Here is a 16,188-nt window from a genome sequence, read left to right as displayed (position 1 = left end):
ATTTAACTTATAGTAAAAAGAAATAAATTCATCTTCATTATAACGTTTCGCAATTTTCTACTTTTCTGAATAGAATCTACGCCATACGATTAAAACCCAGTATTCCAAGAAGTATAAAAATAAAACCAAAAAGAATTGAACAAAAAACAGTATATGATTAGATTACCATTTGATCAAAGAAAATTATTAAATAATTTAGAAAGTTAAACGTTCATCTGGAATCATCCACGAAATCAGAATAGTCTTCGTCGTAGTCGATCATGCTGTACGTAATCCTAAGATGAAAAGAAAGGGGGTATGAGATAGAAAGAAAGGAGAAGGATAATAGTAGTAATAGTAGTAGTAGTAGTAGTAGTAGTATAGAAGTCGATGAGAAGGTTGCGACTTGAGCTCTCACTTAGTGGCCGTAGTGTCACGATCGGGACGACTGCATTAGCATATCTCCACGATGCAACGTGTAGTGCAATGGAAAAAGATTAAGAAAGAAAGAAATAAAGAAAGACAGAGAAGATAGAATAAGAGAATGAGATGACTAAGAAGGAAAGACGGAGAGAAAGGTAAAAGAAAGAAAAAGACAGGTAGACGAACAGACAGTGAAAGAATAAAATAAAAATAAAGAGATAGAAACATTCAGCATCAGTAACAGCAAGAGTAACAGCAGAAGCAACAGCAGCAACCGATCCATCGGGTTACTGCTACGACTGGCATGCATCTTTTGCATGGGTCGTGGCCCCATGAAAAGGAACCTCACATATACGAATCAAAGAATAAGAAGAATAAGAAGAAGAAGAAGGCGACAACAACGATACAGAGAAAGGAAAGAAGAAGAGAACTCACTCAGGACTCAGCAGGCCTGCCTGTTACCTGTACGTCGCGTGTTTGCCTACCCGCGTCACGATCAGGATCCTATTTGCATAGTGCCGATGAAGCTGCTACCGTTGTTGCTTCTGCTCCTGTTGCTGGTACTGGTACTGGTACTGGTACTGGTAATAGTACTGGTTGGTTGGTTGGTACTGGTGCTAGTGGTACGTTAGTTTCTTATTATTCTTTTTTGATCTTCTAACTCCTCCTCCTCCTCCTTCTTTTTTTTATTCTTCTTGTCCTTCTCTTTCTACTGTACCATCTACCCATCGTATTTATACTTTTTTTCCAACGACGATGATCTGATCGGTTTCTGAAAATAGTAGACCACGTTAGTTGTACGTTTAACACCTCTCCTTGACCATACCCCATTCCTCTCTAATAAGATACGTCTGTTTGATGTTTGTATTAGTGAATTCATCGATAAGAGAGAGAGAGAAAGGGTTGGTTACTTCTCTCTTAAATGTTTTTTTTTATTTATTTATTTGTTCGTCTTTTACATTTCGATTGGCTTTGAGTAACTAACTCTGTCGATTATCATTCTTACTTGATTTTAATTATGTATACTTCGAGTATTCAAAACCAGCGATTAATTGTGAAATAAATCAAACTTGAGAGAAATTTAATGAAAATATTATTCTCACCTTTTTTTTTTTTTTTCTTTTTTATCTTTTTCTTAGATAAATATGAAAGTTTTAATTACCGTGGAAAATAATGAAGAGTGACGTGAAATCTTTCTTTTAAGAAAAAAACAAAAACAAAAAGTCATCAACGGGATGAATCGATCGATCGATCGATCGAACTGAAACCTTGTTGCAACGTACGAAGTGGTTGTAGAAAAAAAAAAAAAAATAGGCGTGTCAAATTTTGACAAGTCGCTTAGAAACACGTGACGCTGTTAATCATTACGCGTGATGTGGTGTAGTGTGGTGTGGTGTGTTATGTTATTGTTGCTTTTACGTGACCATAAGAAAAAGAAAAAGTGTTTGAGAGAGAGAGTGAGAGAGAGAGAAAGCACGTGGTAGAAACTTGAAAGAAAATTACCCCTTTAAACGCGAAGTAACAAAAAAGAAAGGAGTTATAATTTTTACACTCTGAAAATTCTCGTAAAACTTCAGTTTCGCATTCCTCTTGCAATCGGTTCCATAGTTGTGTTCATAGTTTTACACGCGAGAGTCACTCGTTCACGTGATTTTTCTACTTTACTCTTTTTCTTTTTCCTTTTTTTTTCTCTCTCTACCGCTGTTAAACTAAATTATCATCCGATCTTAAAAAGGAAGAAGCAAACAAAAGTAATCGCACCGAGATCTTTGCAAGTTAAGTAAAGGAAGACAAAGAAAATAATAATAATAATAATATTAATAACGTAACACGTACGTTAATAAAGGAAATTGATTATGTTGACCCTTAGTATTTGTTTTTTCTTTTTATTTTTCTTTTTTTCTAAAGAAGATATCAATCTATACCCTTATACGTGATTTATTTATATATTTTAATATTTCAATTAAATTATTCATTAATTATTAATCACGTATTGTGCATACCGATGAAAATAATTATTCAAATTAATTTCTGAACTCGTTCGAAGTTCAATCAAGTTCAAAAAACGATAAGGACATAAAAAAAAAAGAAACACAAAGTGTTATTACCAAATAAAATTAATCATGTCAGTTTAAAAAACACGATTAATCATTTAACTTGAGATAAATCACAAAAGAAGGTATTGTCTTATCTTGAGACAGACAAACATAACGTTAACTTCGAAAACCTAACAAAAGGAGTAATTGTTTTATCTACTTCGAACAAACCCAACATTCAAGTTTGGAAAAGAACAGAAAAGAACATTGTTGTCTCGCCGTGTTCAATAAAAATATTCAATAAAAAATTCAAACACTAAAATAACTAACAAAGAAAAAAATCGGAAAAATCAAAACGATGTTTTTTAAAAAGAGGTGACAGATGGGGGTGGTAATAGGGTGGTCGTAGGGTGGTCATAGGGATTTAAGAAGTAGAAAAAGCAAGCAGTTCGAATAAAAGAAGGGAAGGTGTAAATCTGGGTGGTGGCTTCCGCGACTTAAACCCACCCACCCATTTACAAGCACCCCACTATAACCAACCCAAACCCAAACCCAACCCAACCCAACTCAACCCTTTTCCTATACGATCCTCCTCAGAGAGAAAATGGTATGTGTGTTAGTACGGTTCCGTTTCTAACATCAGTACAAAGCCCTGAGAGAGGACATGGTGGTAGTTGTGATGGTTGTGATGGTGTGGTGTGTAGACTCGGGCGCGGTATCGGTTCCAAGAAAGGCTTATCGGCTCGCGGATATGTTAATGGCGGCCGTGTTTGCCCCCCTCCCTCCCCTTTCGAGATATATTACACCCCGAGTGAAGGTGGTTGGCAAAAGCCGGACCGTACTACTCGTGGGAGAGAAAGAACCTTGTGTATGTATGTATGTATGTATGTATTGGTTCTTAGATAGTATTGGTAATTATTGGTGGTGGTGGTTGTTGTTGTTGTTGGTTGTAAGCACGCGCACAACTCTTTGCACATGGTGGTGGTGCTGGTGGTGGTGGTTGTGTTTTAGCAGCCCTTTCTCGATCACCGAGTTACTCGCATGCACGTGCAATTAAGAATCACTGTTGGTGAATAAAAGGACAGAGAAAGAGAAAGAAAGAAAGGAAGGAAGGAAGGAAGGAAGAGGAATGGTTTTGAGAGCAACAGTATTACGTTTGAAAAGGATAGAAATAAAGAATGAATAAAAGAAAGAGATGGTTAGCACGAAGAAACGTTCCTTGCCATCTTCTCTCTTTCTTCATCGATGAACACTTATTTAAAGAGAGAGAGAGAGAGAGGGAGAGGGAACACGAAGGAGACTATTGATGCCAGTACTTGATATCTTCAACGTGAGTTCTTCTCTTGGCCTTTGCTCTAGACCTTCATTGAAGTCATCATCATCATCATCATCCTCTTCTTTCTTTCTCTTTTCCCACCTTGTATAAATGTTATATTTTAATCTAACAAATATATAATAATCTCCTCTCAAATTTTTTCACATCAGATACCCAGTTTTATTCGGTTTGATAATTGTATAAATATTATATTCTAATTAATTATTTCTCTCGTTTCCAAAAAATAAAATTATTAATAAATATGTATCGTAAAGAAATTAGACATTAAAAAGAAAGAAAGAATTTTGTTTGAGTATTCAAATGTATAACGTATTAAGATATAACGAAGTTTAGATGTTTAGTTTTATCGAATATTCTGCTCAAATGAAAAAGACGCTGAACGTTAGAAATTGAGTTGCTGAAGAAGTCACAATAAATGTTCAATTTAATCAAAATTAAGTTCTAGTTATTTTTAATATCCAATTTCCCTACGATACATATTTATTAATCTAACAAATAATAATCTTCTCTCAAAAATGTTTTCACATCAAATCCCCAATTTTATTCGGATTGATAATATTTGAAAAATTTCAAGAATAATCGTGAGGAAACGTTAAATCATTCAACAACGCGTTAAACGAAAGAGGATCATTAATCAGATAGACGTCGAAATCTTATCGATTCTTTACAGGACTCTGAAAAAGAGATTACCCTTCAACACCAACACCAAAACCAGCCCCAGCACCAATAACAGCAGGCCCTCATCGAGTTAGTTCGTAGTAATACGTAAGAATGATCATTCTGAGTGTGTATTACGTGGAGAGGAAGGGAGGGGGGGATTCCCAAAGGTTTCGAAGGGTGCTGAGAACCTAGAATGAAAGAGAGAGAGGGAGATAGAATAGAGGGGAATTGAGAGTAGCGTGGCGAGAAGCCATTAGAGTTTCGAACGTCTAAAGAGACGCATCGTTTTATATGCGTCACACACGTTTTTGTATTTAATTCGTGGTTATGGTTGTTATTACTCGAGAATCTTACGTATCTCATCGTCAACGATTTATTTCTAAATGTATTTATTTTCCACATTTTGATTGGTATCCAAAAACAAACAAAAAAAATATCAATTCGAATTACTATGATTATATGTGGTGTATTAAATGGTGGGGTGTTCGTTTGTTTTCAGGGGAGGATGAGGATTGGAGCGACTCCGAAAAAACCCCATCGGTGAGCAGCGGCGTCGAGGGTGGTGGATCAGCTGTTTCTAGTCCAGTTGGTGCAGTTAATGTTGAGGAGGACTCTAGTTTACCACCACCACCTAGATTGAACGCTTCCTCATCATCCTCGAATAGTATAGTCTTTAATTCAGCTGCCGATGATATCAAGCAACGATTTAATGTCCTTACGGAGAACGCTAGAAAGCGATTAACTAGTCTCACCGAAGAAGTAAGCTTTTTTGTTTATTTGGTAACAATAATTAAAACAATAATCGTGATCACATAAAAATTAGGGAAATAATACAAATAAATGCACATTTTACGTTATTTGATTGTGTAATTCGATATTTTGTTTAAATTTTTTTCGTTAGATCATTGTAATTAATTAATTCGTTTGATATAATTAATAAATAATATACATTATTATTATTGAAAATATTTTGTTAATAGATTACGAGAGAAACGCAAAGAGATCGTCACGTATTGTCGAGATTAACGAGAGAATCCAGTCCGAAGGATATCGATGATTCGGAATCGTCTAGTATAGTGATAGTTAAAGACGAAGAATGTCAACAAAAACCACCGTCTTCCTTAACGACCACTTCCTCATCATCATCATCATCATCATTGATAAGAAGAAGAGAAGCGAGTACGAGAAGAGACAGCGAGGATTCAACGAGACGTACGAATACAACAACGTCGAGTTGTATTATCGAGGATGCACCACCAGATCCGAAAAAAATGAAATTAGAAGAGGACGTAGCACCAAGACTGAGATTGAATGCTAGTCTAGCGACGGATCCAGCACTTCGGCCTGCTGCCGTAGCAGCACTTACCGTCAAACCTGAGAATGCTTCTTCCCCGCCTAATCCCGGCCCACCTTTACCTGCCGGCCTGCAGAATGGTAAATTTATCTCGAGTGATCTCGAAAACTACAAAGAAATCGATATCCTAGTCGATAACATACGGTCAAACCCCCAAAAATCTTATCTATCATTTCCTGCTTAGAAATTTTGTTTTTCTTTTTATCTTTTTTTCTTCTTTTCTTTTTTACATCAGAGATATTCTATTCCTACCATTCTTATTCTACGGGTTATTTCATTTGATCGTTATCAACGTGACACGACTAGATGGCTAAAAGGTGATAATAGAGAGAGAGAGAAAAAAAAAAAATTGAAATTGTTATTTCAGCGATTGCATCGGGTCGTTTGTTCGTCCTACCAACCGACGGGAAAGAAACTATCACCGTTGAACCTGCCAGACCGGCTCCCCTCTACTGTCCACCGTGTGGTATTCGTTTTAGTTCGGCAAGCACTTTGGAGGCTCATCGTACCTTTTATTGCGCCCACCGACCGCGTTTAGAAGATGATGCTACCAATGATGAGGACGAGGAGAAGTCGAATAAGTTTGAAGTTAGGAAAGCTTACGCTTGTCCACATTGTTCATACAGTGCTGACAAAAAGGTCTCGTTGAATCGGCATATGCGAATGCATTCGGCTTCTCCGGCACCACCGACGATTCCAACAGTACCACCACCACCACCACCATCATCATCATCATCGGCTACGACAGGAACAACACTTGGAAATAATTCAACGAGCGCATCGAACGGTTCCTTGAACGAGGAAGCTGAAAGATATTGTCGTAATTGTGACATCAGATTTAATTCATTGAAGACTTATCGGGCACACAAAACGCATTATTGCAGTACCAGGCACGTTGTCAAAGACGGTGCACCACCACCCCCACCACCACCAGTACCAACAGGAGCATCTTCTTCCTCGGCTAAAGCTTCCCCACCTACCAGTTCAAGTCCTGGCGATTCGCCCCCACCTCAGCCATGTTTGGCATTACCTACCAATCCGATTCTCATCGTACCGTATTCCCTAATACGGGGTGCCAGTGTCTTGGCTGCACCGGCACTTCCCGCACCCGACACCGCCTGTTTTTTACTGCCAAATGGATCTTTGCAACCAATGATGAGAGGATTAGCAAGCACGAATACCGTAACCGAACCACCAGCCGTCCTTAGAGCAGCCAACAAACCTACCACGCCTGCATCCCTCGTTGGTTCCTCTACCTCGCCGTCCGTATCGACTCCACTCGATCTAAGTGTTAGAAGATCACCTACGGCACATCAGGATGAAAAGGAAAACAGAGTTTCGCCAGCTCCAACTTCGCTTCCCCCACCACCGGGTAGTCCAAGATCGTCTAGAGGTAGTGCCAGTCCAAGAGCAAGGTCTATTAGTACGAATCAAAGTAGCAGTACCGGATCCGCACCACCAACAGTTCAAACAGAATTAGCTCTTAGATTGGCCGAGTTACCACCTCCTCCTGTTCCTGTACCCGTACCTGGTGTCCTCGTTAAGCATGGTGTTTCCAGGTGAGTATTTTATTTATTCGAAAAAAAAAAAAAAAGAAACACAAATACTATATTCTATATTCTTTAATCAAAGTTTTACATCGATCATCATTATTTGTCAGATGCAAAGAATGCAACATCGTCTTTTGTCGACACGAAAACTTCGTCGCTCATAAGAAACACTATTGTCAAGCAAGGGAAACAACTGTGAGCAATAGTCCACCACCACCGAGCACTCCTTCGCCACCATTGGTTCAACTAATTTGTGCAGCATGTGGTATTAAATTCGCTTCCATGGATAATCTCGTCGCGCATCAAGCTTTCTATTGTCCGAAAAGGCCCGAATCGCAGGAACATCATTCTCGGTGCACGAAATGCAAGGTAACTAATTAACGAATTGATTGAATCAATGATTTGTCGATAAGAAATATCATGAAGAATGTAAATGATTTTTTAGGCAATAATAGAAGCAGGTAGTACGCATACTTGCAGTGGTGGACCAACCGGTGGTTGGCGGTGTCCCGTATGTGGTGCCGTCAGTCCAACCGCTGGTGCAGCACAACGTCACATGGATGCTCATCAAGGTGTTAAAGCATTCAGGTGCACGATTTGTCGTTACAAAGGGAATACCTTACGTGGTATGCGAACGCATATAAGAATGCACTTTGAAAAACGTGGGACGGATCTTCAGGTATAGTCAAAACTACACATATACATACATATAAACATGAAACATATTCTGTTTCCTTTGAAATCAGAATAAAAAAACATAGAACCAACCTAACAAATTGTAATCTCGTAGGAGGAAAATTACATAACGTGTGTCTTGGATGACGAAGCTGTTATTCCAACACCAGAACCAGCACCTGCAACAACACCAGAAGAAATACCAGCCGAGGTTCAAATCAATGGAAAAAGTGAGGTCCGTAAAAGTCCTCAACCTTCTATTTTGCCAGCAGCACCCCCGGCCGCGACAGTCACGGCCAGTAAAGTTAAACAGGAACGCGAGGAAAGTCCACCACCCGAGGAAAGTCTCGACCCAAATAAGACTGGTCCACGTTATTGTCGATCGTGCGATATAAGTTTCAATTACTTGAGCACGTTCATAGCGCACAAAAAATTTTATTGTTCGAGTCATGCGGGGGAGGCGAGTAATAACAATAACAATAATAATAATAATAATTCTAGTAGCCATACTGCTACCACTCCGCCCACTGGTAGAACCGAGGCATCCGTACTTTAGATGTGTTAGTTTACAATTATAAAAAATAACTCGATCATTTTTTAAATGATGCGTTGGACATTTGAACAATGAAAAACAACACCTACGATGATCACGATGATGACGACGATGATAATGATGATGATGACGATGATGATGACGACGAGTCTGTTAATTGTTGCCAGTTAAACAAATATATATCAAACTAAATTAACCGACTTAGTTGACTTACCATCATGTGTGATTTTTGTCGATCCAGGGAATTGTTGTTCGTACTTACGATAAGCCGATTTACAATTGCATCAATATATGTACATAAACACTTTTATCGGATTCATAAAAGAAATTTATGCGAAACGATAATAATAATTATAATAATATTAATAATTATTATAAAATAATAATAATAATAACAATAAATAATAATAATAATAATAATAATAATAATAATAATAAAAATAATGATAAAATAATTGAATAAAAGTGTGTCGAGAAGATGCGATCGATTTTAATTGTTTTGTCAGGATCTCGTTTACCAACGATTTATTGGATCTCGATATCTAATTTAAATGAAAAATTATAAATCATATCGATCGATTATGGCGATGCACTTTTTTTTTTTTTTAAAAAACAAACGTATCATTCTTCTTGTATATAAAAAAAAAAAAAAATAATAATTGCGATTTAAACACAAGATGATAATAATAATATTAATATTAATATTAATAATTATAATAATAATAACAATAATAATAATAATAATAATTATTATTGATGCGCTGTGCTTACATCTCCTGGTGCGAATCCACGATCGACGATACGATTTAAAACGAGGAAGGAAAAAAACATAAAACGGAAGAAAAGAAAAAAAAAACAAAAAAGTTGTGCAATCTCATGACTATTCAATAATCTCGTAGCATAGTTATTAATTATCGACATACCTAAGGTTAAATAAAAAATGATGATACAAGTTGAGTGTAAAATGTTGTACAGTAGATAACGTAGAGTATTATGGAAAAAAAAAAAAAAAAAAAAAAAAAAACAATCAAAGGATTCAATATCTGATTTTTGATATTTGAGTATAAAAAAAAAAAAAAAAAGGTAGAAACGATCTTTAAAATAATTCAAATACCAATCTCAATTTTTGAATCTATTAATTTACGTCGGCGAATTTTAGGCTCACGTACACGTTCATACAAGATAATTAAGAATAACTGAAGATTTCGTATTATTAATTATTATATATATATATCATTATCTTGAAAAACTAAAATATTGTACGACTTTTTTAAGGGTTGCTTGATTGTTCATATGTTCAACAAAAGGAATAATGAATCTAAAAATAAAGAATTGTTTAAATGATTTGTTTAACTGAGATATAAGATGAAACGTTAAAGCGAGCCATTCAGTTATCCTTAAAAAACAAAAAAAAAAGAAATAAGAAACATAAAAATGTCCTGTGTAAACGTGTAAGTGTAAATACGAGAGGGGCGCACTCACATTTGTTGGGTAATTTAGTGCATCGATAACCGTTCCACGAACGTAAAGTGAGTTTGCCAAAAAGCATTATTATTTAGGCTTATATAATTTTCTACCGAATCTTCTTTCTTGTCTCCGCACATTACATTACACTACATCTACATCTACATCTACATTACATTATACATATATAATTTGCATTTGCGTTATATATGTATGTTTAATTTTTATTGTTTAATTTATGAAATAATAGTCAAATTATCATATTATAATTTAAATTCCGATTACGATCGGTGTTGTAATTTTAAAAAATGAGATAGTTTTGACATAGGACACATTCGTATATACATACATATACACGCGAGAACAGATGCATAAACATGTTGTTTATGCAAACACATGCATACACTAAATCAAAAAAAAAAAAAAAAGAAAAAGAAAAACAAACAAACAAAAAGCACCGCGAGTACTTGTACACAAGTCACGACTCATTGCGAGCGCGTAAATGTAAAAATTAGAATTAAGATTAAGTTACGTGTATACGCAGTACTACCCATATCATACGACGAGTTCATTAAATAAAACAAATAAAAGACATCAATTTAATTCGTGCGAAGACCTCATGTTAAAAACGCATTCGATAGAATTTTCAAATATTATTCAATTAAATGAAATTAACTACGAACATTTTTAATGTGGATTTGAAACGATCGTTAAAATTATCATTGGCTGTTTAATTAATATCCTTTGATTTTTAACAAATAATTATACTGTTGATTTTTAAACGTATACAAAATATTTGTTCTCTTCGATTTCAAATTAATAATTAAATTTATTAATAGAACGTATTTCTAAAAATACTTTCGTGAGAGTATTCTTGTTATGTTATTTATTAAGAGCAGTTATTATTATTATTATTAATAATGATTTCCTAACGAAGGAAAGAAAGCAAAACTGGAAAAAGAAAAGGAACAAAAATGGTCTGAATTTATCATGCATACACAATCTCTCAAATAAAAGAAAAATATTAAACGTCACATAGCGGAAGACTTTAAGTTGCTATAGGAAAATAAAAAATTTGTAAATCTCTTATCCCGGTACTTCCATTGCGTTAATAAAATATTCCTAATAACATGTCACATAGCGTTACACATCATTCTTTTAATAAGAAAACAGTTTGATCTTATTTTCATGTTCTTAAACATCTTCCTTTCGTCTCAAAACTATTTATCGATGGTAGGCTTACTTTATTGTTTTTATTTTGATAGATGAATTTTACACACAAGATATATCTATACAAATATGTAATAAATATATAAACATGCAAATAAAATTCTACAACCTTTACAAACCATAATTACTATTTTTTTTTTTTACAGGTACTTGAAAAATAAGAAGAATTAAATAAAGCCTAAAGAATGTAGGATATTTGAAAATAATTGTCTGAAAAGATTTTTAATTTTATCTTGTATGTATTGAAAATATTTCTTTTCTTTTCATTTTGAATATTATAACAACACTATAGGATAAAGATAATCAATGCACACTACTGCAAAAGAAACAATGTTTGCCAAAGAAACAATATATATGATAATTTGTTTTTATCGTACAGTCTTTTTTTCTGGAATGCTAATTAAAATATATTGTTTGTGTATTTCTTTAAAATAAAAAGAAAAAATTCAATAATTATTTGAAATTTTTGTAACTTAGTCAACGATGTTACTAAATTATTGTAATAAAAATTTTTAGTAATCATTATCATGATCGGAAGAATCGCATGAAGAACTATCATTATTATACTCATCATTGCTTATACTCTCATCGATACCTTCAAAATCAAATTCTAATTCATTATTATGACTATAATTACCCATTGCTAAATTTTTATTTGTTCTCGCTTTATACCTCGCATACTTATAACCAAAATATTTCACATCATTTTTATCTACACTATAAATAAAATCATCTATGCTCGAATCGGAATCTAATTCTGCATCTTGGTAATCATCGTTTAAGGTACATCTTTTAATACCTGTACTTAAAAAGTCCTCTTCGTCTTCATCTTCTCCATTTTCTTCCTGGTCACTATCAGGATAATCATTCCATCTCGATTCAGAATTGGAATCATCTGATGAATACTCAGGTTCATCATTTTCTTCCAAATCATATACTAACTCTTCTTCTACGCCTTGCATGTATACAACATCATCGTCTATAGTAATCATACCGTGTTCAGTATAATACAAGTCGTATACAAAATTGTCAATCTAAAACAACATGAATATAAAGACACATAAACTAAATGTATTTAAAAGTAAGTAAGTAACAGCGGTTAAGATAAATATTATTGCATACCGTTTCAGAATCTTTTTCAACCGGAATGGAATACGACAAAGTCTCCTCGATGTCTATTACAGTTAAATTATCTCCTGATTCCTCTATATTGGATTCATCCATTGAACGATGGCGATTAACTATCTTGTATCTACTTTGAATAGAATTATTTTTAATCTGTGTGCGTAACATGTTTTTAATATCTACCATGTGCTTCTTAAAATTTTCTTTTAATTCATTTTTTCTAACTGTCTTTGCCAAACGTTTGATTGCATCTTCGTCCTGTTTAAACAATATATTTTTTATATTTTTTACTTATTCTATAGATGCACACAGTGCATTAATTGTTTGTTATCAAACAAAATAATAACCTTAATAATAAACTTACTTGATCCTTGACTGTTCCAGCGAATTTCACAACTGCAGTTACCGGTTCGTCGTTGTATGCATTTTCAACTCCTTCATTTTCGATAATTTTACTTTTTTTACACGCAATAAGCAAAACATTCGATGGTTCTTCATTGTATCTTCGTTTCACACGTATAAACGACGCCATGTTTAATACTTTTTATTTGGACTGTCGCTGTTTGCCGGTCGGAAGTGCATAGCAATTGCAGCGATACGCGTGGACAAAATGTGAACTACGAGTCGAATGATGGATCGATGATCGATTTATCCTATCGATAATTAAATTTATTTATTAAATCTTTTTTATTATTTTGTTTTCCATATATATTAATAATTATGCAATATTTATACCAATGTAAAATTCTTCTTAACAATTATTAATTAGAAAATATTTACACTTACTTGTTTAATCGTTTGAAGAACACTGATTCGATAACTACGGAAGTCAAACGAGAGTTCGATTTTTATTTAAATCAAGTTAACTACTGTATATTTGATGTAATACATATGTAATATATTGTTTAAATAATTGTAACTTGATCGAAAATAACAATTTGATAACACAGAAAATCCTTACTATTTTTATTTAACATCGATAGGTAATTTATCGATAATTGAAAAAATAAATGAATTGTAGAAATTGCAATTTGACACTTAGGATAAAACAGAATTTCTTATTAAAATAGTTGTAAGAAATTTTCTTATTAATAATTTTTTTCTTCTAACCAATTACAATAATACATATTTAATGATAGATAATAAATTATTACACACTTGTACGAAAAATTATGAATAATTTATGATATTCATAATGTAAAATGAATATTTTTCTTTTATCCAAAGTATTAAAATGAAAATATGCAAATGGAAACCGGACCTCTTAACATTAGAAATAAAGCTGATTCATTGAAAACAAAAGAATTATGTTAACTGCATATACATAAACAACTCGTACGTGTAATTATACCTTTCTATTGAAAAGATCAATCTTAAAAGAAGAATTATTACAATCTATTTATTCTTAAAATACTCTTCTGGATAAATTAACAAACGTTAAGTAAGAACGAACTGTTTATCTAAATCCGTAAGTGCCAAATATCATCATAAAATACAAATAATATATATATGTTTTTTAAACGAATTCTTTTTAGAATCTTGATTAAAATGGTAAATATAATCTCCCACTCATAAGTTAATAGCATATAACAAGTTTTAAACTCATTGTCAATGCGAAAGGTAGAAAGGAAAAACGTCCTTCGGCGGTAACATCCTAACGTCTACAGTGTTTTTCAAATAAACTTATAATTCCATATTTTTTTTATATTCTCACGAAGTATCGAAAATTCCAAAGATAATTCTAAAAATAACGATGTTCTAAACTGATAAAACCGCCTGTGGTTTTGTGGTTTTAACAAATGGCCGATATCTTATAAGGATATTTTCATATTGATCATGAATATATAAATAACGATTTTAAAAACACCTTATAGGTATTTGGAATGCTGTAAACCAGTTTGCAAGTCTTTTTATTGTATCTTCTATTTAAAGAAATGCAGACGAAGAGGAATACGCATTCTCTCTACTGCGATCTCATCTTCACGACACGAGCGTGACATGAATCAAACAAGTTAGCTTTGGGAAACTCCATGAAGATCGATGACGTATACTGTGATCCCAGTTGCTTAGCGCCAGTCTTACCGATTACATTACGAAGTTGTGCTACGTGTACTCTTGGTAAGAATGAAATAATAATTATTCATTGCCACCCACATGTTATCGTCGATTTACGTTGACTTCGATCGTATCGCTAAATTCAATCCTTTCACTATGAGTATCATCCTTATATATATACAAGTTTCCAAACAGGATGTCTTCAGTAATGATTCTACTATTGTCTTGTATACTTTGCAGTTATTCATCGACGATAAACTATACGAAATAATAATATGTCGGACAATATTTATTTAAGATGTTCTGTCATTGTTTTATTATGTGCTACAACTTTTGCTGCACCAGGTATGTACACAATTCGTTCTTTTTATTCATGTCAATTATATTATTGTTTTACAATAATGAGTAATTTTTTTTAGGAGGTTTTGGATCCTTCGCAGGGAGTAGTTCCTCGGCATTCAGTATGTTATATTTATATTTATTTCATGATCGAATAATATTTTATCGTTAGATAAAATAACGTGTTAGTTAATTCAATCGAAATGTATAAGTGAGAATGTATGATGTATTTTTTTTTTAGGTAGTGCTACGAGTAACGCACAAGCAGGATCTGTCGCAAGTGCAATAAGTTCTGCATTTTCCGGTAGTATATTTCCTTCGAATAATCCAGACGGATTAAATCATCTCCAAGGAATTTCTGTTGGTACTGGAAGCTTTGCAGGAACTGGAAATATTCATCCGGGTTCCGATAAGTTTGGATTGAGTCATCAAATTTCTAGTGGAATTAAAGGAGGTCATAATAATCATAAATCTCAGTCACCGTGTTCTCAATGTGCACATAACAAAGAAAAATTGGATTATGATAATTATGACGAACAGCCTGAAGAAAAGGATGAGGAAACACACGGTGAAGAAGATGATTGCGACGATGGTCAATACAGACCTGAGCATCATTATAAGCATGACAAAAGTGGAGATGGTAAGGATAACGAAGAGGAAACAGTGCCGGGAGTACATAAAATAGGAAATACCGATACATACGATTACGATCAAGAAAATGATAAAGGTTCATACACACCGAGTGGTAACAAAGGACAGGGAAATAATAATTATGGTAACACTGGATTAACTGGAGCTAATAATCAGAATTTAAATAATAATAATTACGGTGATAATCAACATAGTACGAAGTATCCATTTGCACATACGAATGCTGGTACGTCGAAAGATTTTTCGCATCTTTCTATAAATCCGAGTGATTTCAATAAGAAGAAAGAGAATGATAATAAGAATTTAGGTACTCCTGGAATTGTTGCACCTACTTCAGGTGTTGGTAGTAATTATGGGAATACGAATAAAGGTCCATTTGGTAATAAAACACCAAGTCAAACGAATTTGGGAAGTGTAAGTGGTACTAATGTTGGTTGTTCTAAAACTGGATCTGGAGGAGGTTGTTCAACGAGTGAGACTGATTTAAATCAAGGTCCAGTTAAAATTGGTCAAACAGATTTGACACAAGCAACTAATGCACCGAGTTTCACCACAGGTGGAAATAAAGCTACTGCGGGATGCAATAGTTTATATGGAAATTGTGGTAATGGTAAAACAGATGGAACAGGACAATATCAATCTACGTCTGTAGGAAGTGGACAGAATTTACAGAATGGATACACTGGTGGTGTAAGTGGAGGAAATAAACCACAATCGTATGATCAAACACATACAGGCATACCGAGTAAAGGTAATTT

The 16,188-nt window shown here is 33.9% G+C and overlaps 3 protein-coding genes across 3 annotated transcripts in view; 2 read left to right on the top strand and 1 right to left on the bottom strand.

The window, feature by feature from the left end:
* Positions 1 to 706: 706 nt before the first annotated feature.
* LOC106788509 (zinc finger protein ush) lies at positions 707 to 8,898 on the top strand. The gene is made up of 7 exons (XM_014751822.1): positions 707 to 1,025; positions 4,934 to 5,193; positions 5,415 to 5,868; positions 6,156 to 7,347; positions 7,449 to 7,707; positions 7,784 to 8,017; positions 8,129 to 8,898. Exons 1-7 carry the CDS (start codon positions 707 to 709, stop codon positions 8,567 to 8,569), a joined length of 3,159 nt encoding a protein of 1,052 aa, XP_014607308.1. The 3' UTR covers positions 8,570 to 8,898.
* Positions 8,899 to 11,491: 2,593 nt separating this feature from the next.
* LOC106788519 (probable RNA polymerase II nuclear localization protein SLC7A6OS) lies at positions 11,492 to 12,929 on the bottom strand. The gene is made up of 3 exons (XM_014751851.1): positions 12,750 to 12,929; positions 12,383 to 12,643; positions 11,492 to 12,294 (listed from the first exon to the last, which is right to left on the bottom strand). The coding sequence occupies exons 1-3, from the start codon at positions 12,915 to 12,917 to the stop codon at positions 11,773 to 11,775; spliced, it is 951 nt and encodes a 316-aa protein (XP_014607337.1). The 5' UTR covers positions 12,918 to 12,929; the 3' UTR covers positions 11,492 to 11,772.
* Positions 12,930 to 14,715: 1,786 nt separating this feature from the next.
* LOC106788507 (hornerin-like) overlaps positions 14,716 to 16,188 on the top strand; it is a 6,092-nt gene continuing 4,619 nt past the window's right edge. Inside the window, exons 1-3 of the mRNA XM_014751821.1 lie at positions 14,716 to 14,785; positions 14,860 to 14,901; positions 15,021 to 16,146. Of these exons, the coding sequence (XP_014607307.1) occupies positions 14,716 to 14,785; positions 14,860 to 14,901; positions 15,021 to 16,146 (1,238 nt within the window). The remainder of the gene's footprint in view (positions 14,786 to 14,859; positions 14,902 to 15,020; positions 16,147 to 16,188) is intronic.

The sequence above is a fragment of the Polistes canadensis genome, unplaced genomic scaffold, assembly GCF_001313835.1.
Source record: "Polistes canadensis isolate GaletaPanama2010 unplaced genomic scaffold, ASM131383v1 scaffold_142, whole genome shotgun sequence".
Lineage (NCBI taxonomy): Eukaryota > Metazoa > Arthropoda > Insecta > Hymenoptera > Vespidae > Polistes > Polistes canadensis.
Note: the sequence above shows the minus strand (reverse complement) of the source record. Positions and strands in the feature narration are given on the sequence as shown.

Bases quoted from the DNA above. Each gene is read 5' to 3' on its own strand.
- LOC106788519 (XM_014751851.1), bottom strand. From the start codon at position 12,917: ATGGCGTCGTTTATACGTGTGAAACGAAGATACAATGAAGAACCATCG. The intron at 12,644-12,749 runs GTAAGTTTATTA...TTGTTTAAACAG, and splicing joins CTGGAACAGTCAAGGATCAA to GACGAAGATGCAATCAAACG. The intron at 12,295-12,382 runs GTATGCAATAAT...ATGTTGTTTTAG, and splicing joins TTGAAAAAGATTCTGAAACG to ATTGACAATTTTGTATACGA.
- LOC106788509 (XM_014751822.1), top strand. From the start codon at position 707: ATGCATCTTTTGCATGGGTCGTGGCCCCATGAAAAGGAACCTCACATA. The intron at 5,869-6,155 runs GTAAATTTATCT...TTGTTATTTCAG, and splicing joins ACCTGCCGGCCTGCAGAATG to CGATTGCATCGGGTCGTTTG. The intron at 7,348-7,448 runs GTGAGTATTTTA...ATTATTTGTCAG, and splicing joins GTTAAGCATGGTGTTTCCAG to ATGCAAAGAATGCAACATCG.